The following is a 27,893-nucleotide window of genomic DNA, read 5'->3' on the forward strand; positions in this document are numbered from 1 at the left end:
TTGATTAAATATTATAGACATTTCAGTCTATTAACCTGTTAATATTTAGCCGTGAGTCACACGGTGCAGAGTTTAGGGTAATTTGGGCCAATATTTGCCCATGTTTATATGACAAATATACAAGTAAAATGTATTTTAATTCTAAAAGCATAAAGAGATATTACATATTGCGTACACAAATTTAAAATAGCAATGCATAGATCAACCTACAATAAGTAAATGAGCAAAAGCTGAAAAAAACAAAAACAAAGCCCTTTAACCCTTCTAAAAGTGTTGTTTAATTTCATTCTTTTGCTTTGTTACAACCAAACATCACGTACCAAGCGCCGAGTTTGGTCAATAAACAAACAAACAAACGCTACGGATCCGCCCGCCTGTTCGTCTTCGGTTTCTCCGGCGGAGTGGAGCATCCTCGCGCTGTCGCCATGTCAACTCATGTTTCAAAACCAACCAGCAGCCGATCAACCGCCCGAGCGAGTCACTCGGAGATTGTTGGCTACGCTTCAGTTTGAAGAGGTAAGCCGGGTGTGGCCTTTCGTCTTCTCCTCCATTCTTCCAATGGAAGCATTAAACGCTGCTTCGAAGTAATCACTGCCGCTGACTTCCCGCCGGAGCCCATTTCGCCGCCCGTCAGGGGAGAAAATGCGGGGCAGGGAGGAGGAGGAAGTCGACGCGGCGTCTCGTTTGTGACGTCGTTTCGACACTATTCGTGTCACGGCCTTTTCAGCCGAGCCAAAGTGACTCGGAGCAACTCTTGTACCCGCGGGTCATCGTTCGAATTCATCGAGAAGCCGACGGTCAAGACCGTCACTTGGCTGTGACCGTTAACGTTACACCGGGTCCAGTCCCCGGAATAGTTCACCCGCACGCCCCGGAGAGAGAGATATTGGGGGGCTGGGTCACACACACTCACGCGTTGTTTTATCACTGCAGGTTTTTTTTTTTTTTTTTTTAATCTTCTTGAGGAGTGGTCGGAGGAGGAGGAGAAGATGGCCAGGGCTGCAAGTAAGTGTGTCCACTGTGATGTTATACACCGCAGAATAACAACCGTGGTGGAGGAGGATCTAATGTGTGATTTGATGTTCCTTCACGTCAATCATTCAGGTATTTTGAAGTTGGCCGTGGTCATCCTCGTGTTCCTGCTGGTTGTCTTCATGGCTTTCCAGCTGCTGGAGATAAACATGGACTTCCAGATTGGCGGTGTGATGTGTGAGTAACCGTTGTCGCAAGATGATTTTGCAAGGGAAGCATTGTGGATTAGTGGGTCCTTCCCTTCACATAATTATTAATATTATTATCATTAATAATAGGCTAATTGTCTGTCTTGACATAATTACAATGATCTCCACTTAAGTCAAATTCCTTGTATGTCTGACATGTTATGGCAATAACTGTTTCCTGATTTAATATGAACTTTTCTTTCTGCTTTTCAGCAAGATCTGTGCCGTTGAATGAAGGCTGTAAGTATGTTACAGTTTGTTATTCAGTCTTTAGCAACAGCGCACTGGTATTACCCACAAATAGAAGAAATTTACACGACAAAACCCCCCTGGTTGGTCTTTCCGTTGTCGGATTCCGGTTTTACCGGATTTAGTGTAAAACGGCGCTTTCTATTCACAGCAGCAAAGCCATTCCGGCACAAGTGTGGCCTGACCAAGTCGTGCCCGCCCGGAAACCTGCCCTTCCGGATGACGAGCGGCGCGGCCAGCGTCGTGGGACCCAGAGTCTGCCTGAACGACAAATTGTGCGTCAAGTAACACCTTGAAAGTCATTAACACACACACACACGCGCACACACACGGCAGCTGCTTCCCGGCACGGGTCAACACTGCGTTGTGTGCGCCTGTAGCGGATGCTTCAGCTCAGCAGTAAAGCATCTCGGCTTATAATGTTTGATAAAGGTCAGGCTGGCACGCTCCCCCCCCCCGAGTCCGGGAACTCCTTCCATGTCAAACATTGAGTAATACTCCGCCTTGAGATTAACGGGCAGAACAGAATATGTGAAATCGCCCACGGTGGCTCTCCATCCTCACCGTGCTCCTCTTCTGCTTGTGTTTCTTTTAGAATATTGAGCGCGGTGAAGAACAACGTGGGGAGAGGAATCAACATCGCCCTGGTCAACGGTAACGCCGTCGGCTAGACGCCGCGCCTTGAACGCCTTGAAATGTGGCAGCGCTGGTTTCATTGTGTTTCCATTTTGGGGACAAGGGGCGGGGCTTCTTTGGGTCGTTTGCCTTTGCTGGTAGTAAACAGAGGAGGAAGCGCTGTGAATCAACTAACGACAATAGTGTGAGTTTTGACTCCACATCTGAATGAAAATATTCTAAGTTGGATATTTTCCCCCCACAGGGAGAACAGGGGACGTTATCAAGACGGATTACTTTGACATGTGGGGAGGAGGTGAGTGTGTTCCCCAAACCGTTTGGTCTCAGACGTTTAGCGAATTCGAAGCGAATGCGACATGTTCACGGCGTGTTGTTGTTGTTGTTGTTCAGAGGTGGCTCCCTTCATCACCTTCCTGAAGGGCATCGAGGACGGCACGGTGGTGATGATGGCCTCGTTCGACGATCCGGCCACAAAGTGAGGACTTTCTCCCCCAGAACCGCCTGCATGCACGCGTCTCTATTCCTCTTGTCTCTCTCTTGATACCCCCCTCCTTCGCTCCGCAGACTCAACGACGAAGCCAAGAAGCTGATCGCCGACCTGGGCAGCACCGCCATCAACAACCTGGGCTTTCGCGACAACTGGGTCTTCGTGGGGGGGAAAGGCATCAAGACCAAGAGTCCGTTCGAGCTGGTAACGCCTACGTCTGCGCCCCTGACAGGAAGCACCACGCGGTTTAGACGCCGTAATGTTTAACGTCACTGACTCTTGTGTCTTATTGATTCCCTTTGTTTGCCCCCCCCCTCTCTTTCCTCAGCATATAAAGAACAACGCAGAAACCAACAAGTTCGAGGGGTGGCCCGACGTGCTGGAGATGGAGGGCTGCATCCCTCAGAGGCAGGACTGACCCGAGCTTGGCTCCTCCCGGCGACCCCGTCCCCCCCATGCGATGCCCGACGAGCGACTTAACACTCACGGCCCCGCCTCCTGAGATTGCCGTTTACATTTGCCCAACCGGAGCGGGAAACCTTCCAGGCGAGGGAAAGAAAGGGGAGCTTCTGTGAAACCGGAAAGGTGAAGCTCGGACCTGTCTGGGAGCATCATGTAGGAGGAAGTGAAGCGGATCACGCGGACCTCCGCTTGGTTGTCTGCGTGCCGGGACACTTTCTGTGTGACGCCCGCAGACTGTTACTGATGCTGTTGCGTAATTGCACTGTTACTCATGGAAATGGTTTTCAGGGCCCGCAGGGCCGTGTTTCCTTCTTCCTGTTTTCTGCCTTAATCGCTTTGTTGATTGGTCTTGGCTCCTTTCGGAGAGAGAGAATTTTTACTGGGAAAATAGTAATTAACAGGGTTTGAGGATGCTTACGTTACAATGTAATCAAATGTACCAAATTCACTGTGAAATGTGTAAATATCCATTTAGAAAATAATCTAAAAGATCTTAAATTAATGACCATTTTAACTATAATATAAATTCTTTTAATAAATGATATTGGTAGCTAAATGTGTGTGTGTGAGGGGATTATATGTTTTTGTTATATTTAGCGGTGTGTGTGTATGTGGTTTTCTGTTTGTCAAATAAAGTCGATGCCTCCGATCACATTAATTACGTGCATTTGATGCTATGATGGATGTAAATAAACATTAATACGAAGAGGCAAGATGCAACCTTGCTGGAGTTACAAACAATGCAGATTTTCATCTGTAAAAAACACCTTAGAGGGGAGAATAAAGTAAAAGTAAAGAAATTGTAGATCAATCTAGTTAAATCTCATCGTTGGTTTCAGAGCTTCAGGCCAACAATCAGGATCACTTCAAGGACGGAATTCATGTTTTTCCATTTTTCTCTTTTCAAGTGTCCGTAATAATATTCTCTTTGGCCTCACGCACGGTCCGTATTATTTTTGGGTGAATTTCGGTCGTTCTCTACTCCTTTACCTCCATGTATCATTCAGTCAGGACACTGTTCCCCTTTTTAAAATTCTGTCATGGTCTCCACCCGTCTCTCCACCTCCCCCCTTGAGAGGATTCTACCCCAATCAAGTGTCATAAACGTGCTGAAATAAATGTTTTGAGAGGTAAAACTATTAGGGGTGTAACGATTCATTTTAACAACGATTCAACGCGATTCATGGTTGCCGATTCGATTAAGTGACGATCTGGGTTAATTTAGAACGATTCGATTAGATTCAGTGACTTGAAATCGATTCAGTAACTTTACTGGACAGTGCAGGCAAAGTTTCTCAGATCCCTGTTGTTTCTTGTAAGGAAATTAGGTTTAAATTAATTATGGATATTATAAACAAGCAAACAACAATTAATGGCAAATGTATTAACCTTTTATTTGAATCAAGTGCCATTTTCAATGTAAACATAATAATTACACAATGTTTGGATCAATCCACAGAACCCCGGATTTTGAACCACATTGTAGGGTCACATGTCTTTACAGATAAACTTGGCAATTGTTGCTGTGATGTTGAGTTTGGTGCTGGCGAGGCCTGAGGTGTCTGCAGAGCTGCAGTTACCTGCTGCTGCTGCAGCGGTGACGCTGCTAGAGGTCCTGACTGTCGGCGTTGTTTAATCCCACGGCGGCTTAGTAGACGGCCGGAAAGATTCGTCGTGTTCCCGTGTTTTTTTTATTTGTCTTCTACATATTCTACAAACAGCGACCGACTTATTTAGAACTCCGTGTTTGCAAAAGCCCAAATGTTTCCACGCGCTGGATCGATAAGTTGGTTTGTAAATGTCTCGCTCGCAGTCGTCTCCTCCACGCTGTGTTTTGTTGTTGTTCCGAGTTTCGCGCGGCTGCCGCTGCGTACTGATGACGTCACAGACAGGCAGACTGAATCGAGTAACGTTTAACGTGTCTAAAGTGCTAAAAAACAAACAAACAAACACACATCCATACCGTTTTTGTGCTTAAATCCAATGTGCAGTTTCCAAGTGTCGATACAAATCGATTATGTACCATTTCAATCGATTTGTAATCGATATATGTCGTCCGGAATGCCGATTTGCGGAGCACAGATCGATTCAGTTGGATCGCAGGAAAATAAATCGATTAATCGATTCAGTGGATGAATCGTTACACCCCTAAAACCTATTCATGCATTCTGAGTTGTTCACTTACAATAAGTGCACCTGAAGCGTGTATTTCTTTCCCTCGCCGCCTTTCTGCTTTACTTGTTTTTAACACCCTTCAACAGAAAACCCTCGAGGGCCTCGTGCCCCTCCGTCTCACGCCGCCGTGCATCGGGGTGACGTGCACAAGACGTCCGCTGGGACGGAACTGCTGTCTCCAGCCCGACAGCCAGAGCGCGCCGTTGTCTCACTTTACTCGCCGGCTTCGCCGCAACAAGCGGTTTGGTGTTGAAGCGTCGGTGATGCGGCACGTGGCCTGCAAGTCAGAGGCCTCTCTCCTCCTTCACAGTCTGTGTACTGAATCAACAACGTGAGCGCCGCGTTGGAGGTTTCACCAGCGCTCTTTGCCCCCTCGCGAGTGTAACGCGAAGAATTTGGTCTAATTTGTTGGTCTTAACATTCGATTCGCGCCCGTTGCGTGATGTGAATGCCAGAGGGCGCCGAGTGTTTGCACGCAACCAACACATCAACCTCACACAATGTCGTCCTCCTACTCTGAAGATACACAAGAACATCGCGGTATCTCCTCTACTCATTGCACACCAACACGGAGCACCGATCAGACAACTACCACACGTACTTTAGCAATAATTAGTTTTTTGTTTCGGTCACACAAACATGGGCACACGTGTGTGTGTGTCTCACATGTGTCTCAAAGTGTGTCCTTCTTGAGCTTGACTGCCTGAGCTCTTCCTTATTCCCCTCTCCTATGACGGGAAAAACACCGCAGTGCTCTCGCTCTGATCTCCTCCCAGCCCCCTGCGTGACGCCCCCCCCCCCCCCCCTCCTCCTCCTGACATGTTGTGTATCTGTGACATCGTGTGGATGGAATGGACGCGTCGCATCGCACATCTTCACGTGGGCCTCGCACGCAAAGAGAGAGAGTGCGAGAGCGATGCAGCGCTCAGGGCGCCGTTGGAAAGCGTACGTTCCTCTGCGCTTCGCGTGGGCTGAAAACCCCATCTTGGGCAGAAGCGTGGGAGTGAGTTTTTCTCCACCTCCTCTTACATAAGACGCGCTATATGTGCTGCATTATGCATGGACTGAGAATACCTCCCGGCCCGTGATCCTCTCACCGCGAGACGCCTCGCGGGGGCCCGAGGGCCAAAGCCGCGTGAAACCCAGGAGGACGATGAGGACAACGCGCTCTCCCGTGTTGCTGCACGGAGCGAGTTCCCCTCGGCCTCCGCTCGAAACAAAAGCGCTCGTTCCCCTCTGCCTCGGTGTGACCTCTGACCCCTGCACCCCCCCCCTCCCCCTCCTCCCGGGCCACAACTTGAACCTCCTGCTCACGTTGCACCCACGGCCTCAATTACACGCCCACCGTATCTCTCCGATCTTTGACTGTAAAGAAAACACTACGACTCCCACCAAAACGCACACACACACACGCAAAGGAGGCACTTTCTTCTGTCTCTGCAGCCTAAAAGTGGCGTAACAACCACGCAGAGGTAAGAAGACATCGTCAACATCATGACCACTGGTGGCAAAGGGGAGATATTACAACACTCTGAGAGTGTTTTTGCAATGTGTTTTCTGGCCAGCGGTGGCGACACTGAGCGAGAAGACAGTTTTCAGCTTCTTTTAGTGTTGCAAAGGTGAAATGCACTGTGAGAGAAGTGCATTTTGAAATACATTCATTCGGAGGACACTTTGCTCCAAAGCCTTTAGAAGAAGAACAACTTGATGCCCCTCAAAAATGACATTGTGCAATACATTTATATGTTTGATGATTTCATCTCCAAGCACCCGGCTCACATCAAGCAGCATAAATGTCCCCTGAAAGCTCCCGCACGGCTATTTGTGGACTCCTATATTGTCTGTAGGGTTGTAACCACTCCCCTCATCTGCCTCTTATCTGATACCGGACCCAGAGGAGCCCAGCCCCCCCCCCCCCCTGCTTACGCCCAGCTATGAACAGAAAAGGTTTTCCACAACTGCTCCTCTCTGGGTTTTTCAACCACCCCCTCAAGTCCAGTCACTTAAATAGCCAAATGTCACTTTTACTTACTCACCTGCACTGTAGATCTCATCATTAACTATGACTCTTGGCACAGAGAGAGCAATGGAGAAGCAGAAGAGGCGGAGGGAGTAAAACTAAACTCTCAAAAGGCACCGTGGGAAGCGGCGCTACGGCGTCGAAGTGGTTTTGCAAAAAGGTGCGAGAAGCCCTTCCCCCCTCGGTCTCAGCAATGACCCCGGTGCCCTTGCTTTCTGCCCCACCACCAATCCTATAATTGCCTCTCACACACACACACACACACACACACACACACACACACACACACACACACACACACAGAGTCCAGACAGCTGTTTTTAAACTCAGTGGGTCTGTGAGAACTTCCTGCTGACCTCAGCACAGACAGAAAAACAGCGTGCAGGCCGCCGGCCCTTAACTGGATCAATCTACTCATGTGCATATTTTCACAAAAACAATCCCTAAATGGACACACACGATCGCACACAGAACTATGTAGCATGGAAGTATAGACTACGGGACATTTATGTTGTTTTTATGATAGTCTCTGGGTATCTGGGGATACTCAATCAAGTGCTAAGCCCTGAAACAAGCCCTTTCTTCCCCCCCTTAATGGCTAACACGGTCGATACTCAAATACACACAGCGTCCCTCTGGTCGTCTGTGTAAAACAAAAGTCTCTTTCACAGCCACGGTTCCGACTCTCTGCTCCCTTTCGAGCTCAGCGTTCAGGAAGTTGAGGTGGATCGGATCGCCGCTGGGGAAAAATAGACACACTTCCAGCTGGAGCGACTCCCTTCCTCCAGCGGGTGTTTCTTTAGGTGCAAAATGTGCATTACAGCGTTCTGTTGTACTTGCCGAGAGGATCATTTGTGGCTCTGTTGCAACAGTGTCTTTGCAATATCCCGTAGAAGCCAGTGTGAATGTTATCTTTCTGACCAGCTGGTTGGTGTTCAGGCGAGTTTTCTGCTTGAGGGTTACGGCTCATGAAACGGTACCGTGGGTGTTCAGTCAGTCAGGGGACCCGAGCAACACACGATTCTTTATTTCGTGTTTACATTCAAAATCTGTTCAGGAAGCGGAGAGAAATAACCAGAAACAGGTATTTCTCTAATGTCATAAAAAACACATGAAAGGTTTGACTTCGGTTTGATCAAATCAACATAAATACACCCGCCAGCATATTTAAATACATCCCCAGTACCAGATGGGTCCTTCTGCTCTTTAAATCTGATTTCCTGACTTTCCTGTGTGCACAAAAGTCCCTTATGTTCTTTCATCTGATTGCAAAACCGTCCATTATGACTTTGTGCGCAGCGGCTTTCAATGTGCTTACACGTCGGGCCTCTCGCCTCCTCGCGCGTCCGGTTCACCCCGTGACATTAAAGCTGTCTGCTTCATTCATTATGCAGGAGTGCGTCTGCAGTCCAGACGACGCTGTGAGCTGTGATTCCTTCACAGCGGGATGCCCGGCGCTCCGGGGCGACTGCGGCGTGGCACTCGGCATCACAAGAGAGAAAGCGCCGGGTGACGCGCGAGAGGACGTCCACTTCGCCCCCAAAATCAATGGCTTTGAGAACGATGCGTGCACGCGCACGTAGTCTGGGAGTAGAAGAGAAGCCGGTGAGCCGCGAGCCGCCTCGTGATGTTTCAACTGCGTCGCTTCGCGTCTCGAATGCCCCTCGCCGCCGAAAAAAAGGGCCGCTTGAGAGCAGCACACCGTGAAAACAGGGCCTCCTCCGAGCCGCTCGAATGCCACGGGAAGTGAGCTCACGGTGCCAGAAAGAAATGCATTTATCTTGTGCGAGAGCAGAGTGGAGCGCACGGCCTCTTTGCGGCCCTTCGGGCAAGCGTTTATCGCTCTTTGATGTCGGCGCCGTGTGCGGAGGAAGAATAATCACCCGAAGACTCTGAAAATTAGGACCGAGAATGCACTTGGTTTTTCATTTTGTGTTTATTGTTAGAGGAACAAGTATAGATGCCACATACCGCGCGGTATTCACAAGCTACTTTCCGACGTCTCGTGCCAACAAAGAGGACTGAAGGCCACCGAAAGCAAACAGCAACACGACGAAACCACCGTAGCTTATCGGTCGAATGATCCTCGAGGGGCCATCGCAGGGAAAAAGAAGCTTTCATGAAGCTCATCGTTCTAACTTTCCTGGAACTTGCCCCCGGGGGGCTTTGGGCTGGAATTCTTGCTTTCATAACATTTCATCCAGAATCCTGAAACGCGTTGAATTATTTATTTCTGACATTTTCTGCCCACTCACGTCAGACAGAACGGCCCACCGGCCTCACAAAAAGGTCGATGAGAATCCCCAACTGCTCGGGCGAGGATGCGAGTCCCAGAGAGGAAAGCCCGGTACAGTGTGGTGCCTCGTGTGGAGAGAGAGGGGTCTTACACACATATCCACATCCAGTGGTTGTCTGCATGCAAATCCCATTGTCCTCAACCAGCTTTGTAGAAACATTTGCAGCACATTGACTCATGCATCCTATTCCAGGTCGCGTTGTCGGAAGCAGACGTGTAATTTTTGCACTGATTTGAACTGTATTTTGTTCTCTGCAAAACAAAGTGGAGATTTCTATCAGAACCATAAAAATCACGTTAAATCCGGCCTTCTTTTCCTGGAACGAAGCCTTGCGAATCGCCTGCTCAGATCCTACTTTATTTTTACTCCCGCTGATCAGTATGCTGTGAGGATTTTCTCGCTTTGTACCCTTACGGGTCACACGGTCGTTGCTGCCTTCTAATCCTTCACTCCTTCACTATCATGAGGGCGAAGGAACACGCGTCAGATCGTCACACAAGGTTTCCAATGTTAACGGTATGTGGCTGTTTGAGGCCGCTCTCGAGGTGCTTTGATTCCCCCGACGTTTCACCCTCCCGTGTGTTAAAATATACGCTGTTACAAACACACTGTGCTATAAAGGACTTTACAATGTGTGTGTTGCATGTGTGTTTTGTGTGGCGTTGTTTTTTTTTACCGGTTTCTAGGGAACAAAATGAAATGGTTTCCATACAAGAACTGTTTTGACTGTTGAAATACCTCGAGTCCACTAATGGCCGCCACGCAGCCTTCTGCCATTTGTGCGTGTGCGAACTTTGAGATCCTGCCAACCCGACTGCATTCGCTGCAGGTGACGGTATTTCACAGCCCCACAAACCCCCCAAAACCCCCCCAACCCCGCTGTACAAACGATGGACTGTCCACGGCGTGTTTTCGAAGCCATAAAAAGGATGCAGGTGTGTGGGTTTAACCTGCACCTACACCTCACGGTAAGCCCAAGCACGCGCACACACACACACACACACACACACACACACGTATAGGTCCTATGAGAGTTGTGTTGACTCACCCTCCCAGGTGAATCTTGGTGAAAAATAACTTCACGCTGTTCTGAACCCGGAGGCCCTTTGAGCGTCAACAGATACCCACACCTCCATGTGTCGGTGTGGGTATCTAAGTGTACATACATGCAACAACTCAGACACACACACACACACACACACAACTTCTGCATGCTTTATTTTGCAAATTACATTCACATGAGGTATGAAGAAGAAAATGTAACCTTGTAAAACAGAGCAAGCTACCTCATATCTATGGTGTGTGTGTGTGTGTGTGTGTGTGTGCGTGCGTGTGTGTCTACACGTACGCTTTAGGGGAAACCACTGAGAAAAAAACAACAATCTTTTAGGAAAACAGTGGAGGTCACTGAACCCTCAGAGGGTGTCGCAATCTCTCCCCTCAGGTGACCAATGAGAATCCAGAAATACCTGGTGATGAAAAGACAGGGGAGGTGCCGGATCGCTTGCTTCGGCAAAACAACTCCATGTTGTTGTGCGCGCCAGACGAATGCAGGTCAACAGCATTGATCGAGGTGAACACACTACCACGGGTGATTGGGCCGTTTACTGGGGCGCGGTCGCGTCAAACTGGTTTCCCCCGAATGTTTGGATTGGAACATGTGAAGGTTCTTTTTGTGGGTGTGTTTATGTGTTTTACTTTGGCCTGCGCCACCGGCCCTTCAGCGCGGGGCCCCGTGTGGGTTTCATTTCGATTCTTCAATCCCTCTCGGATCGTTTTTCATAACATCTCTGATCTCTCTCGCGCCCCTCGCTGCAAATGCCCCCCACCCCCCCCCCAACGAGCCGCCTGGAAACCCGACAGGCCCCCCGAAGCTGAGCCGAACGGGGGCCCATTCGGTCACGGCCACCCAAACCGCGGCGGCTAGCGCAGGAAACAGTTCCCCGCGTCGATAATTCAAACAACTGGAACGTCATTACGCCCAACGAGAGGCGGACGCCAAAACTTTCTCCGCTCCGTCTTTTCAAACCGCCCAAGCGTGGTTGTGTTTCCTCGGAGGCGGACGCGGCAGCACATCTTGAGCGTAGTGGTAATGGCGGCCCGCGGACAAAGCCCCCCCCCCCCCCTCTGTCTCTGTCGCCTGAAGGCACGGCACAATGTTTTGTGAGCGGTAGAATCGACTCATTCAGGCTCCGCTCGCCTTTATTATTTGACCTCAATCGTTTTCTGAGCCACGGTTCGAAATCCCACCTTCCACTCGTCTCCCTCCTCCAGCGTCGGCTTGGTGATGATTCCGGCTTACTGGAGGAGAAGTCGCCCCCTTTTGTGTTTGAAAAAGAGCCGGAAAACACAACAAGGCTTCAATTTTTTCATTTCTCCTCTGAGAGGCAGGATTGAGTGGAAGACTTTTACAGCGGCTGCTCGCTCACTCCTCCGCTTACCTTTGTTTCACCTCCCGCCAAACAGGCTGCAGAGGCCGATGCTCGCCGCTGTCACAACGCCGTCTCCTTTCTGCTTTTCTCACTCAAACAGTCATTCTTTCGTTCTCTCTTTCTCACAAACACAAACCAAATAACCAACTGCCCACTTAACGGCTGTGAGGCGAACAGTGACGCTGGTTTCCAGTATCAGAGTGTGTGTGTGTGTGTGTGCCCTCCTTTTAATGAGCGAAGGTCCGCAGCACACATATGCGCATGTGAGACGTCTCTGAGGCTCTCAATGGTCTGATCCTGTTACGCTAATGGCTGCAACCTTGCCATCCTTTAATGGCGCGCACAGTTCACCAGGGACGGATGGATGACAGGGGGAGGAATGAGGCTCACACACACACACACACACACACACGCACACGCAGAACTGCACACTAGCGTGTCGCATGCGCGACACAAGGTGGACGCACATGAGTTGCATGAAGCAACAAAGGAGCACGTCTCCATTACTGGAGACTGGGAGACTGTTACTTTTAGTGAGAGGGTAATTTAATGATGGAGATAACATATAACACGGTGCGGCCGTTCAAAACCCCCATGGAGACCTTCTCCCTCTTCGTAGCTCGCTGCTCTTCTCGTCTTGGAAGACCACATGCATCGTTTTAGACCATTGGCATGTGGATTCATACTTGCCGTCATTGTTCAGTGTACATATTATAGCGCGTTCCTCATTCCTCAACCATTTTGCAGTCCCTATTTTTAACTTTCCAGCTCCCCCTGCCTACATTGTTGGTGTTTATTTGCACAAGGCTGTGAATGCTCACACGCAGTGTTGCGGCTGTAGCCTGGAGGTTAATGAACAGCGGTTTAAGGTTGAAAAACACTGACTGGTAACACCAGAACAGGCTGAAAATACGTGTGCATGGGAGGCGGGGGGGGGGGGGGGGGGGGGCGCGGGGGAGTAATGTTCTTCTGTCTTGCAGTAAATAATCTCCTCACTGCATACATTATTATGCTGTTATTGGGGTGTGTAGCAGTAGTGTAGAGACACAATCAAGGGTGAAACATAAATCTCATCCATATGGTTTCCAGTTATTTTTTTACAGATACGGGGAGGAAGGGGGGAGGGCGGGGGGGCTGCCAGCTGTGTCCGATATACTCGGACAGAAGGTGCCATTGACTTGTGTTTTGCAAATGTTTCCAGGCCCTGCAGGCTGAGGTTGTTAAACAGCTTAGAGCGAGCGGGAGCTTATACATTTTGAACATTTGGTAGCGGTTTTGTGTGCGCTACAGTTAATGCGAGTAGGCGTTTTCTCCACATGTGCAGCGCGTAGAAGCTACGGCACGCGCACGTACAGATCCAGCACGTCCGCGTCGCTGCAGCCTCACAGCAGGCCTGTCTGTGCATCGTCACAGGCCGCATAAAGAGCCCAGGCTCCGCTTCCTCAGCAGGAGCTCGTTGTTTCGGACCCTCAGATCCGTGCAGGCGGACTTCACAGGAACAACACAAGGAGAACGGATCGGATGCATCCGAAAAACAGCACACGTCGTAGTAATAACTTTTACGCACTATTTGTTTTGACATTTTGGTGTCACACCCAGGTTGTAATTGGGTCAACCAGGTTAGCTGTTAGCTGAGCAATGCCAACAATGCATTACACCGGTAGTTTGGCCATACAAACACCATTATGGCTACTAGCAAAATGTTATCAGACCAAACCCTTTTAGCGTTTCCTTTCACGCGCTTTAGTTGCATAATAGTTAAGGGGGCAATAAAAAAAGAACGTGTAGAATAAAACCACATGCTATTTCTGGTTCTGCTGCAGAAACTTTTGTAGAAGCAAACAAAAAAGTAAACTAGATCTTCACTCCAACTTTTAATTGTATGAATGCATTATTGAACAGGATGTTGTAAAAAAAACAACAACAGCGCCAGATATATAACTGGTCATTGTGTTAATAGAAAATAGGACACGGGCTGTATTACTTCTCCATGAAAAATGTATTTACTGTTGAAAATGAAGAAAAACCCACAATGCTGAAGATTTCTTGGAGAATGAAACATTGGCAGAAGTTAGACATAACATACTGAGCCAATTACATCATTTGAATAATCATACCAAAGAAGGTGACCCTGCAAAGACCAGTATCAGTACTAAATGTGAAGCACACAGGAACAAACGAGCAGCTGTAGCTGCGGCGACCTTTGACCCGGTAAGAGTGCGTGATCCTAATTTTGTCCTCTCGGTTAGTTCGTATGACCACACACGGCCCCGTTTGTCCATCAAACCCTTTCCGACCCACGTTTCCACCTCCAGAGGGATACGCCTGCGTCATCGGGCTACTTTGGCTCATCCAGGCGTCTTGAACACGGATCCCCAGCAGCGACATGTTGCCAGGTACTTTTTGTACATCGCATCATAAACGATATTCTCTTTTTGATTTTGCTACTTCCAAACCCTCCCCTTCACACAGTTTGTCGGCAGAACCAACACTCTCAAATCTAATATGCTAAAGGGAAATTGCCCAATGGAAAGTGGATAGTGTTTGTATAGTGGGGGATGTGGAAAACTCCAGGTGGCTTAATCTCACGGCTTGCATGCATGCACATCGATACACATGACGTGTAAACTGCAGCAAGCTGTTAATGCAGTCACATTATGCTATGGTTAAGATGTTAAAAAAACGGTCTCAGTGATCCTGTTTTATTTGATGTGCGGGAGGACTGAGTTTGAAATGCTAACTTTTAGATTAGCTCTTTTTTCACAGCTTTCATCCTTCTTATCAAGCTCCCGTTTTCATTCCCTGGAATTGCCTCTGTGCCGTTTCATTCATCAAATCCAGAGTCACTGCGAGTAACGGTGATGAGGTGATGTCTGCTTCTCCTCCCGTTGCTGTTCCCAGCGCTCCCCTCTTATCCATCTTCCTCTATAACACAACAGGCGCTGCCTTTCTGTTTGGGTGTGTTGCTGATTATTTATTTTGCCCTCCAAAGATCTTAACGTCTAATGCACTTTTCTCTTAACTCGAAGCAACAACTCCGTCACTGATGATGCGGATAGAAAAGAGGATTCGATATCCGAACAATAAAAACTTTGAATTTACAAACTATGTGATGTAGGTAGTTTTTCTAAGTCAGTGTCTGTTCGCCTGTTTGGAAATATTAAGACTGATCTAAGCTGCACTTCAATTAAGTTGAAAAAAAGATCCAATCATCCATAACTCGCACAGCCTCCTGCTATTTGTCATAGAGGAGACAGCAAGAAGTGAAGAGAGGAGGCATTGTAAGATCTCCGGATTCTTCTGCATCTTGTTAAAGGCTCTTGTGTTTATGTTCTGAAAGGGGGCAGCGTTTTTTATGTCAAATGCAACCTGGATGTTTCCCTCGGCACAGAACGCAACGAGAGCCGTTGAGCGACAACAGTGAAGGAAAAAGGTCTGGCTTCAAGCATGTCAGTCAAGGCTAGTCGTACAGAAATGTATTCTCCCAAAGTCACAGGAAATACACAAGAAGGCTTCTGTGGAGCTCCCGTGTTCATGGTGGGGATCAGGATATTTAGTCAAAATGAACAACCGGGTCCTTTGAGGTTCAATCAAACAGACGAGCTTCATGGATGAACATTTAATGGAGCGCTGATCTAAAAGAAGAATCAACTTACACAGCACATCATGAACACAAACGGACCTCCTATAGATGGAAAATATCACTGGAAATAGGCAGTCATCTGTATGCAACACACTTCTCATAAAATAAATCCCCCCTCCCGCCGCCCGGGAAAGCCTGCTGGGTGAATAGTATCTTTAGGCGACTGTAATCCGCGAGGCAGAGAAAGAGCACAGCAAATGGTGGACAATGAGCTTGACTGACACGTCGTTCTCTTGGGATCACATCTCCACACGTTAAGCCGCGTGGCGTTTCCTATTCTAATGTATGTAAAACCGCTGCAGCTCGTACAGGAAGCGTCCTCGCAGCCAGCCAGAGAAGTGTAAATTGCGTTAGGGCGTGCCTGTATAGGGAAATCAGGTTATTATCGAGATGGGAGGGGGTGGTGCTATCCTGGATCTGATTGCCAAGTGCACGTGCAAAAGAGCAGCAAAAACATTTAGATTTACATTTAACATTTACATTTAACATTTACATTTAACATTTACATTTAGATTCAACATTTAGATTTACATTTAACATTTAAATATAACATTTAACATTTAGAGTTAGATTTAACATTTACATTTACATTTAACATTTAACATTTAAATTTAGATTTAGATTTAGATTTAACATTTAGATATAACCTTTAACATTTACATTTAGATTTAACATTTAGATTTACATTTTTTAACAACTTTGTGTTACTGCTAAACATTATCCTTGGAAAAGTAATTGCATGAATTTACATGAATTTCTCTCTAAATGTTTGAAAAAGTGACATATGAATATTGTCGTGCTTTTTTGTTCATATGCTAAATGTAGCAAAACTGCTCAGGATTTTACAACGTGCGACATTTTACAAACGGCGCCCCATACAAAGATTGATCACTGGGGCCATTCGTGACACGTGTGGATCTGAATGTCACAGAATCAGGTTGTTTTGACCCGCCGGCTCGTCTGTGTGCATGTGCACATCCACGCGCACACTTTGTGGGTGAGTGCAGTTATTTCTGGGTCTGCCAGAGCAATTTCCTGTCTCGACATGTCATTATTTGGAGCATGAAGGAAAGTGTTAAAAGCGAGCGCTCTCTGTTTTCTTAACCGGGCATGTACCATCAGACACATCTGTCTCTAAAACCATTTATGGGTGCAGCCATTTAGGAAGTGAAACACTGGCTTCTACTCGTGACTAAACCGATTGAGAAACATCTAAATAAGTCCTTCTGGCAGACATTTTCAATGGGAATTTAGCCTGTACATAATCACACAGTAAACATCTGGATCATGAATCAATGCAGCAGCCTTTTATTTTGTAATTCGACCAGATCTCACAGTTAATAATTGAACGATAGGTAACAGAACATAAAAGTAACTTCTACATCTCTAATTTTACAAACCAGTGAATAGGAAAAATGAATATGGGCATAAATAAAGCACAATTAGGACATTAAGTTTTCACATAAACAAAGATAAAGGAACATGTACTGTTTTACTATGCTTGCTTCAATACAATTAGAAAAATGGGCCTAAACTTCATCGTCTAAGGCAGCGAGGCAATAGAAGGATGAACACATTGAGAAAGAGAGGAATACCCCCCCGCCCCCCCCCCCCCCCCTCCTCCCTTGACTTTTCTTTTGTTTACGAGGGCAGATGCCGAGTGGAACTCCTCATAACTAAACAGGACGTACCGCAAGAAGATGTTTATTCGTTTTAACGTCCGTATCGTTAGACAAAAAGGATGCGAAGCTCTGCTTTCAAAAGGTCCTCTTAAGACAGAAAACCTCTCTGGCACATTTAAGGTTCTTTTTAATCTTCCCCTTCTTCTTATGATCTTCCTCTCGTTTGTACTTTGCTCCTTTTTTTCCAGCCCCGCCGCTCCCGTGCAACGTCTAATTAGAGGTCAGATTGATAGCAACAAACGTAAAACCGTCCCATCTGAGGGACCTTTTTTACCAAATGGCTGCCCACTTTGCAGCCATTTGCACCACGAGCCAAATTCCAAAGATCTCGGCGGCGTCATTTCTCACCTTAAGGGGCCGGTGAGCGCGGCACATGCCCGGCCCGCCTCGACGTGTGAGAGGATGGATGCACACTTATCAAAGTAAGCTTCTTCTCCCCTCGTGTGCACAAAAAGAAAACGTGGCCTAGTTGCTTTCATCTGTCATGCGGATGGCAGATGGCAGTTGAAACAGAGCTAGTTTCCTCTTTCTGGGTAATTTTTGTGTCAGGGATTCCTGTTGTGGTTTGTGGTGCAAAGCCATTGATAGAAGAAAGTTTGAGAGAGAAAAATGATGGGAATAAGTCATTTGTAAAAAATAAAAAAAAATGTGTTTGTAGATTTCCCAAATTTTAAATACTTCCTTCTGCAAAGAGATGTTCTTTTCTCTCTAAGGGGAAAAGTTTTTTTTGCAGCCAAACAGCATTCTGCACATCTCTTTTTGAAGGTCAGTTCCTGTGCAACAGATGTTAGAAAGGCCAAATCACAAGTGCCTGTGAGCGCGGTGAACAAGCTCCTGTGTTCCTCCTCCACGTCGTCCAAATCGTCAGCTGGAATTGGATCAACTCACATCTGGACCAACAGTCCTAACCAGCAGCGTACGGATGGTTGTTTTGAAAATACAATAAGTGCATGAAACCAACGGAAACTGGACGTTACCTGTGAATCCATATGTGAATATGAAATCTAAAAGCCAAAGACGTACCGAGAGCTACAACACAAAGGTCAAAAACAGCACTAATGAAAGATGAAGGTGTGGATGTCTCCCGTGTGACTGTGACTTTGCTGGCGGGTTGTAGGTATATATTAGGAGAACCGGTTTTGGACATACGGCCTCCGGGCTTACAGCAGCTCATCGCCAGATGCTTGGCGGCCACATGACTCTTAGCGTCCCACATTGTAAGCTTTTTAAGCTTTTTAAGCGATTATTTTGTCACGTGGGTGAAAACATCCATGTTTGGCACGACTGAATTCTGCAGAGCAGATCACCAAGTTACACGGACCCACCCAACTCTGAACCTTATGTGTTCTCAACTGGCATCCGTGGGAAAAGGTTGCAGGTCCAATTTGCTTGGATTGCATTCATTTCTAAGGGTAAAGCCACTCCTTGAGGACGAGGTCACGCACTAATCAAGCTTAATTATAGTCATCTCATAAATGGTTGCATTCAGGGATTAGCTTGAACTTGACTTTGCTCCCAAACAACTACTCTGCGGGCTCCATCTTGGTTTTCATGTTGTCGCTTTCCAGCACGCGGCATCTGCATCACTCAAGTATCTTTACAGATCCTGCTCAGAGACCGGCACATACATGCAAACATGCATACACGCACAGATACTCTGAACCAGGAACCCCGGAAGAGCTGCTCGCTCTCCAGTCTGAGGACCTACCAGGTTGCACGGCTCATTACAGCCCCTTAGCCCTCCTCCTTGTCCCTGTAATTATAAATCCCCCGACAAGCCGTCCCCATAAAGCCTTTCATTAGCATACTGCAGCACGGTATGAGTTCATCATTGTCCGAGATTTCCATCTCACTACCTCTGGGGTTTTACATTTGCATGCTCAGAAATGGCCTGTTTGTTGATAGCGCAGTCGAAAAAAGGGGGCTGGTTTTAGGTTCTGCTCTGTTTCCAGTGTTTACACACCACATGCCTGCGCGCGGGGCTGCTTGAGCGTTTAATCTGAGTGTTTAAGTGCATGTTGCAGCACGGAGGGGCAAGACTGATTTGGTTTTGCGGAGAAGGACGAGGAGATGCAATCAGCGTGGGCAAATGAGAGGACTGTTTACGCTTATCAGCCACACACGCCCCGCCTACGCGGCCTGTTTCGTACGCACCCATACAGACACCTATGCAGACAGACACACACACACACACACACACATACACACGGTCTTCAGCAGTGAAGGGGGTCATCTGTCAGACTTGTTATGGGACACAGCAATCAGCTTGACGGATAAGGAACTGAAAGCGGTGCCATCAAATACGCAAATGGTCTGCTGCCGTTGGCCGGCCTTTGTCCCGGCTGATCCTGTCAGAAGTGTGTTTTTTTCCAGCACTCCAGAGCCCGCAAGTAAAGGACATACTATATCTTTAATTCATGGGCTTTCATGAGACTCTGTGATTTGCAGCGCAGTCGGACAATTTTTGAAGCTTAAACCAGCTAATTGACGGCGTATCGGTTCCACTTGTTCTTGTTCTTCTATGTGTGACATTCCTTTTTCTCTGCGTGTTCTCTGTGGTCCATAAAGGGTCCTCTGGAGAGCTGAGAGCCCCCTGTGGCATCAGTCCGTGGTCCACCTCTTTGGGGAAAGAAATACAGCTATTTGAGTGATCACCATGATATTTGATTTATTGCCATTCCTCAGAAGATGAACGCCAACGATTTGGGGGCCAAACTGTCCAACGCAGCCCCAGATTCAACGTGATGGGACTACGAAAACTTAGCGAGCTACATGCAAAAGTTCATGCTCCAATTACTTCTCCGTATGTCACATGTGATAGACTTTCCCTCCCGGCCGTTGGTTTTGTTTTCCCGTCTTCCCCCCATTTAACAGTCAGCACGTTGGACCACGAGACCGGCAGCGTATCGCCCATGCCTCTCTCACGTGCCCACGCTGTTCCCCTCTCTGTGCCAGTCTTGTTTGGCACAGTGCTGTTTCTCTCTCCGGAGATATAAGAGGCCCATTGAGCTGCTGAGGCCCCGGCAGACAGTTCTGCGGGGGACCGGGACTGCTCGCTAATAACAAGCCGCCTATTATGACCCGCGAGACAGATGCAGGTTTTCACCGACAAAAGGGAGGATTTTAGGCGTGTGCGTACGTGTTGTTGTGGAGACTCGTGAAATGTCCATTGTTCATTATGTCTGTGATGTAGGTCAATGGAGTTCTCCGCCTGACCCCCTACTCACTGGGCTTTTTGACCTTTAGAGCCACTGGTTGTGGAGAGAGAGAGAGAGAGGGGGGGGGGGGGGGGCGTGGGGGTGTAGAGAATAAATGATGTCACCCGTCCCTGTTCTACAATCGGCCCTGTTGATGTCTCCGAGCCGACTGAAAAGAAAGGCAGTATTTATTGTCCCGCACTGTGGCTGCACTACGCTGTTATTTAAAACTGGGGTCAGCTCACGGGATTAAAATACACAACAAACTGTTCATTCGTCTTTGCAGCAGCTGAGAGTGGTGAATTAATCTTGTAGGAATATAATCCCTTATGTGGGGTGGTGGAAAAAGTAATGGGGTCGCTCAACTGATTAAATATGCTGCAGTTACGCACAAATGGAAAATACCGACATCAAAAGAGGGGAAATTCTAATATTAACCTCAACAACATAATAGAAAAAACCTGGCCAACTAAATCTAAAAAAAAGCTTGGCAAAATCATTTGACATGCTCTTGGCTACGAGCATCTATGTCATCTGATAGAGCGCAAACCAACATCCTCTATAAGGTCTGTGACACCGTGAACCGCCGATAAGACCTGCAGCACGCGGTCACATCAGGTCACACATGACCTCAGGCACCGCGCGTACACTCCCTTCAAGTTACCCTCAACATGCACTGCATCACGTTAAACTGATTTATGGGCCGTAACATAGTGGCCACTAGTGTGAAAACACGCCGGCACGCATAAATCAGGTATGTGTTTTCATGTATGCGAGTGCACGCACATTTGTGTTTATTATCACGGAGACTGGAGCTTGTTACTTAACGAAGGGTCGTTTTTGCCTCCTGCCCGATGACACGTTCTGCGCGGAGCTCCGAAAGGTCACATGCATCAAAGGAGAACAACAAACCCGGTGACCCCTGTGTATCGTTAATACCAACATGTATGTGGGCCGTCTCATACCGCCAAAGTCCTCGGCCGCCATCTCTCTGCTCCATCAGTGTTAATCCTATTTTCCTGAAACCAGACGCCACTATTATCCCCGCAGCCGAGGGACGCTGGGTGACATTGGGATGCGGTTGGTTGTGGATCCCGGTAATCTCCAGCCCGCCTCCAGCCATGACTTCATCATCAAAATCCCCTATAGATTCACTTTAACCTCTCCTGCATATTGTGCACAAAGCTAAAGCTGGTGTGCTCGTATACGCCGCCCCCACATTCAAAATGTAAATAAATACAGCACGCGGTGTATAAGCGAGCCCTTGTGAAACAGATGCATGTGCGCACACACTCGAAACCAGCTTTGGCTGGGCTTTGTCATTTATGAGGGAACATAATCACGATAACGTTCCTCTCTGCTTCTCTACTCTTGCTTTTGTTAGGCTGCGTTTAGGCCCAGTGCTGCTTTATGCAGTAATGTTAAACCTGTTTAGCATGTTAGCATGGTTCAATTAGGTTATTAGCAGGTACTGCTGACGCCGATGGTAATTTCCCATGCGTTGGTGGTGATGGTATTGGAAAATGGCTAAAAAGATTGCACAAACTGTGAGCTGTTATCACAAGCTGAAGTCCTCAATTGAGCAAACATATCTCTAAAACACACACAATGATGATAACAACCATATAACATGATAACAACCATATTTAACACATGCATTAAACATAAACACGCACAGTTTTACGGCACATGTGAAAAGCCTGTGAAGCCACCGCCGAGCAATGAGCTCATATGGGTTCCATCCTCCCACTGGTCCCAGGCTGTTGATATCTGAAGTAGCTAATGGGTTATCTCTTATTCATGGGACTCTGAGGTCAGCACCAGTCAGACACAAAGACCCTTCGACCATCGAGTTCCCATTGAGGGGAGGGTTGGGATAGAAGTGCCCTTTAGCCTTTAGTTTTACTCCTGGTCCTACAGTAAGTGATTGGCTTATGGCGATTTCTCAATACGGCCGCAGCAGCTCGTGACGATCATCCATCACTCTATTGACACTTGGCTGACGCGCAGTGTCTTCTATCAGGGAGCGTGCAGATGGATTTGGTAAGGAGACTCTGATTATCATCCCACTCCTCCACCACACCCCCTCCCCCACACTCCTACCCCTCCTGCAACTCAGTTAGATCCCAGGAGCCCCTGCAGCGTATAAAATTTAGCAGAAATCGCATCAAGCAAGAATGACATCATCCCCCCCCGCTCGTACTGGCCCACTAGAATCTTTTACCCGGTGAGATCGTCTTTCAGGAGGCTGCCGTCGATGCTCGTTTCCACCTGCGTCTTCTCCCTCACACGCCCGGGTGTGCGCAGGCGGTCCAATACCATTTAAGTTTCCATATTAGTCTGCTTGTGGCAATTACATTAGAGCGGCAAAGAGCGCGTGGAACCGCATCTCGCACACTTAGGGCGAGCTAATGAATATAGGCCTGTGGGCGGAAAGAGGACGGGTGGCGTTGACGTGAAAGGGGGAGCGTGCCGGGCTTGTAGATGTTCCTGTTCTATGTTGCAACTGTTGGACATTTAGAGTTAGTTGGTTTTGAGCGCTAAAGTCAGCAGGTCGTTTGAAAAGGTTGTGGGGCTTTCTGGCTCCGTTTCCAATTCATGTGTATTTTTAACAAAAGAAACTCAGTTAACAAAATGCAAAGTAGCCACAACATGTTAAATTACACATTATCGTGTCCCTGGAAAGAAAGACACACGTGTTCTATAAGAGGTACCAGCTAAATAAAGTGTGTGCAATTTACTGTACGATTGTACGAGCATTTCTGTATTCTTTCCATCCCTTTGTTACTGAGTGTGGTTGTCTCTCTGTCCTGGTTGTTGTTGCATATTCTTCCCTGTGTGTGTGTGTGTGTGTGTGTGTGTGTGTGTGTGTGTGTGTGTGTGTGTTCAGAATACTCAGTGACTGATCCAGGAGGAGCAGATCAATCAGAGAGGCTCCAAAACAGACACAACCTCCTGCATACTCAAAGGTTGTTGTTTTAAGCACCAATACCAAGCAAATTGTGGACTTTGCAGACATCAGTTAACCAGAATCTGTTTTTTTTTACATGTATTTTTATGGGAATGAAAACTGGTCTCTGTTGGTAACCTGACAAAGGCGATGCTGATGATTTATTTTGCCATGGTGGCGCCAGGCTGGTACCAATCATATATAAAACTAAGCATATTTCCCTAAAGGATGAACTGCTCCTTTAATCTTCCCAATTGAATAGATCCAAACGCCTATTTTCAAAAAAGGTATCGACTTTCTATGTTACTTTACATTCTTTGACGGTCCAAGAGCTAGAAGACAATTACAGGGAGCAGTTGTTGATAATACTGAAAAAATATGTGTGTGTATCACTTTAATATTATTTTATTGACAAGGCGCTGCTGCGCATGTGTGGGTTTGTTTTCTCTTTTGTGGGTTTCTTTGCACACATCTGCATGCACAGCTGATTCTTGTCTGTGAAAAACGTCTTTGTGTGATGTGGAAATCACTTTTACCAAACCCTCCAGGACATTGCGACTGGTGTGTGTGTGTGTGTTTTCTCACTCTGAACCTTTAGATTAAAATGCTCTGACGTTCATCTATCAAATCTAACAAAGACATACACCACCTACTCTCGGCCCCCGTGGCCTCCCCATACGTCCTTTTACGTTCCTTAGGTCAATATTTGTTTCCCTGCCCGCCATCTCTCACCCCTGCGTCCTTTAGAATATATGACATTTATTTATAAATGGATTAAGAATTCAGGTTGGGACCATGGGGGTATGTAGGGGAGGAAACAAAATAGATTGAGGCCATCAAACATACTGTAGTAGAAGACGAATGGGCTGTGTGTGGGTTGTTTCCATTAAAGCCTAATGCAGACAAATTATGAGGAGAGATTGATCTGGTCTCCACTGGAAATCCAATGGAGTCAGATGATTTCTCCAAAGAGCCAAAGAGAAAGCATAAGAATCCTTTGGTAGAATTACAGCCTGGTTTTAGATTCATAGGAGGAGCTTCCAGTAGCAAGACGCTCCCCATCATCTTGTTCTTCTTCTCAATTCTTCCCTTTTTTATCCCCCCATCCCGCATATTCAGATGCCAAATTAGAATCCCCATTCAAACTAGGTCAGCGCCCCCTCTCTCTTTCCCTCTTTTTGCCTTATTCTCTCTCTACCTCTTTCTGGCGCTGTTGTCTACGTAATCCCCATCCGAAGCACTTCTGTGAAGAAAAAAAACTGCAGTGCTTTGATTCGACTTTTCGCCGCTTCGAGCCAATTTCTTCTCCTCTTGATGTCTGCTTCATACCTCTCTGAACCCCCCCCCGTCTCTCTCTCTCTCTGTTCGTCCGACCGTCTTTTCCCTTTCTTCACCCTCTCCCTGTCCGTCACTACTTTAACCGTACGTCAATGTTGACTCCGGACGACATCTCTCCGACAGATCCAACGGCGGTTCAGCTGATGTTCTCATGAACGGGGGCTCTGAAGGTCACGGGGCGGATGTCTGTTGCAGGAATAGACAGTCAGATCATTTACTTGTGGGGCTACGATGCTGAACAACTGGAGCACAGCCGTGTGCACAGTTGTGTGATTCTTGAAGCTTTTACGGCGACAATGGCCGCCTCAAGGCTGTAAAACTACGGACACTCCCTGGAGGCAGGCGCTTCCCCGTTTCCGGCGCCGAGCCAAACTAACAAGCTGTAGCTTCACGGAATCAGACATGAGCGTCAGCAAGGATGCAAACATATGCATTTCCCATACATATTATTTGTATTGGTGTTATACCGTACTCTGCAGCTTACCCATCCACGTGTTCAAGGTTAAAAAGACATCATGGATTCTGCCTCCCTCCGTTGATAATCAATTAGTCGTTATTCGGCCCGTTTCTCTCGCTCTTTAACTTTAATTGTTCCAATCAAAAACACTGGAGGACAATGTAAGTGTAAAAGATTTGCAGGCGGCGGGGGGGGGAGAGGGGGGGGTCGATAATCCATTTTAATTAACTAAGAACAAAAGCAAAACAGTCACTTGAAGGTGACGCCGGGACGTTCATCAAAAGGGCCTGTTGCCATGGCAACGGCGGCCCCCTGTGGCACTCGTCAGCCTGAGCGTGGCTTGTCTTGAGAGCGCTTCAGAGCTTCACATGTCATTCTGTTTGCGAAAAGGGTCAGAACACTGAAATGTACCGTAAAGTTTAACACAGCAGTCACGGTGAAAAACCAGCAGCTTTTAAAAATCCATACAGAAAAATAAAAACGCCATTTATTCCATTGCCAATGGGACGTATTTTTCTTTCACAGCTCTCCCTTTGATGCTGAGCAGAAATCGCATCGCGTTCCCCGAAGGCAGCAGCGCTACAAAACTGGGCTTTATCTTTCACAAACACATGCGGCCGCTTCTCTTTTCTGCCGTCCCACGCGGTTGGATTCTCTCGGCTGCCAATAATGAAGGGGTGTGTGGTGATGTGTACAGGTAATATCATGTCCCCTTTGTTGTATGATCCACAAAGAGAGCAGGTATCTTTCCCAGCCTCATTTACCCGTATAATGACATGCTGCAGTCTGCACGGCACTTCACACATACTGTGAACATGATGTCCAATAAAACCAATACTTATTTGAATCTGTGGTGGGGCCTTTTAGTGAAAATACTTCTTTAAAAATGTGGGACTGTCGACCCGTTGACATGTATTGATATCGGAATTCCAAAATACCGATAATGACTGCAATCATTTTGTTTAAAGCACCACAAGGGTCAGAAGTACAGCTGATAACGTCTGATACGCTTCTCTTTGAAGGAGCTACAAAAGATCATGACCCTGATAGAGATAAAGTCGTCCTCATCGCATTACACTACACCGATTTAAACAAAACATGTATTTGATTGTGAACTTTCACATAAAGGTGGTGTCTGCATACCTCAAAATACCAGTTATATGTTTACTTTCTCGTTTCCTTATTTCAAATAATGTGTCTTGTGTGAGCAGTGAAAATGCTCCAAACATCAATAAGTTGTTACATAATGTATTACGTAATTAACTCGTAAACTACATTCAACTCTATTCTTCCTTATCGGGGTTACTTTTGCAGGGTATAGTCGGCCTTCTGGGAAAATACATCAAGAAAGGAAACTATCGTTCCAGTGAAAGAGTGTTTGCCTGAGGGGAGGAGGGGGGATATTTGAAAACACTTGGTTTCCCTGCAGTCAAAGAGCTTCTTGAGTGGAGCTGGAATGCCGCGGCCAATTGCAATCAGCTGCCTCTCTTTTCCCTCCAATTCAATAATCCCCTCTGTGACACTTCTGCTAAACCGCGCTCTCACGTCGCCACAAACACACGCTCCCGTCAGGAGGACGGCGTGAACTTTTTCCCTGCAGAATGTCGCATTTTTGATCAATTCTGCAGAGCGCAAATCCCAAGTTCAGCGGTGAACAGCGTGCTAATCTTCAAAGAACAGCTTTGTTGTACACGAAGGGGACGTTTTACGCTCCACCGACCCGTTCCTGCCTTCACTTAATACCCCCGCGGTAAGAAATATCTCCATAAACACAGGGGGCTCAGGTCTGGCTGGAACAAGGAACCCTGTTCTCGTCAAAGAGAGGGTTAGTCTAGACTGAGGTCGCGTCTGGCAGGTGTGTTTATGTGCTGTAAATGTAAAGTGCGTAAGTAAGATTCTGCGCGCAGCAGTGGAGGCTTTGCTCCTCAGCGCTTTTGCACCAACTCCTCCTATCGCTGGGCAATAACAAAACCCGTGTGATAAGCCACCAGACCGAAACCAAGACAGGTAATGTATTACAGACCTTGGAAACGCTGAACACAAGGACTGAGAAAACCAGGCTGCTAGGTCAGCGTTTTACAGCAGCGGGAAATGGTCATCGGGGTGATAATTAAAGGGCGTCATCGTACCTGTAACCTACGCTTGTGGTGTGCGTCACACCGGCGCGGTAGTCCGAAGGACGCAGGCTGCGGTTTGAAGAGGGGGTCATTTTAAGATTTAGAATGTGACATCATGCAACATTCCAGATCCAGCTCCAACGATTCAAAACGTTAAACTTTAGAAATAGCAGGAAAAACGAAAAGCATGTGTAAAACCCTCATAGGCATCAACACAATCTCATCCCCAACACGGACCCCTCTAGTGTCGGTTGCTTCATGTCAACCTATGCTTATTACATACATATAAGGGTTTTTGTTTTTCAAAATAAACCTACTTTGTTCATGGAGAAGTGTGTGGTTTGCACAGTTCATCACATAACAAATACATTAAACAATAAATCTTTCTTGTTTTTTTTTAACATAAAAACTCCCTATTACATATTTTTGCACACAAATGAACAGCCCACGTGTCAGGTCCATGCAGGAAAGGCGTCCCTGCAGGGTCAGAAATGATAAGTTCACTCAAATGTTGCATGTTGACACAGAAAT

The 27,893-nt window shown here is 47.1% G+C and overlaps 1 protein-coding gene across 1 annotated transcript; it reads left to right on the forward strand.

Moving 5' to 3' along the window:
• The first annotated feature begins 250 nt into the window (after positions 1–250).
• Positions 251–3,712, forward strand: fam3c (FAM3 metabolism regulating signaling molecule C). Its single transcript, XM_078100344.1, has 10 exons — positions 251–516; positions 934–1,005; positions 1,105–1,209; positions 1,434–1,460; positions 1,621–1,744; positions 2,065–2,123; positions 2,350–2,400; positions 2,496–2,580; positions 2,670–2,796; positions 2,921–3,712. Exons 2-10 carry the CDS (start codon positions 990–992, stop codon positions 3,008–3,010), a joined length of 684 nt encoding a protein of 227 aa, XP_077956470.1. The 5' UTR covers positions 251–516; positions 934–989; the 3' UTR covers positions 3,011–3,712.
• Positions 3,713–27,893: the final 24,181 nt, after the last annotated feature.

Source organism: Gasterosteus aculeatus, chromosome 4 (assembly GCF_964276395.1).
Source record: "Gasterosteus aculeatus chromosome 4, fGasAcu3.hap1.1, whole genome shotgun sequence".
Lineage (NCBI taxonomy): Eukaryota > Metazoa > Chordata > Actinopteri > Perciformes > Gasterosteidae > Gasterosteus > Gasterosteus aculeatus.

What these genes read in the sequence shown, in the direction of transcription:
- fam3c (XM_078100344.1), top strand. An exon ending in CTTTGACATGTGGGGAGGAG is followed by an intron (nt 2,401 to 2,495) that starts GTGAGTGTGTTC and finishes GTTGTTGTTCAG; the next exon opens with AGGTGGCTCCCTTCATCACC. An exon ending in CCAAGAGTCCGTTCGAGCTG is followed by an intron (nt 2,797 to 2,920) that starts GTAACGCCTACG and finishes CTCTTTCCTCAG; the next exon opens with CATATAAAGAACAACGCAGA.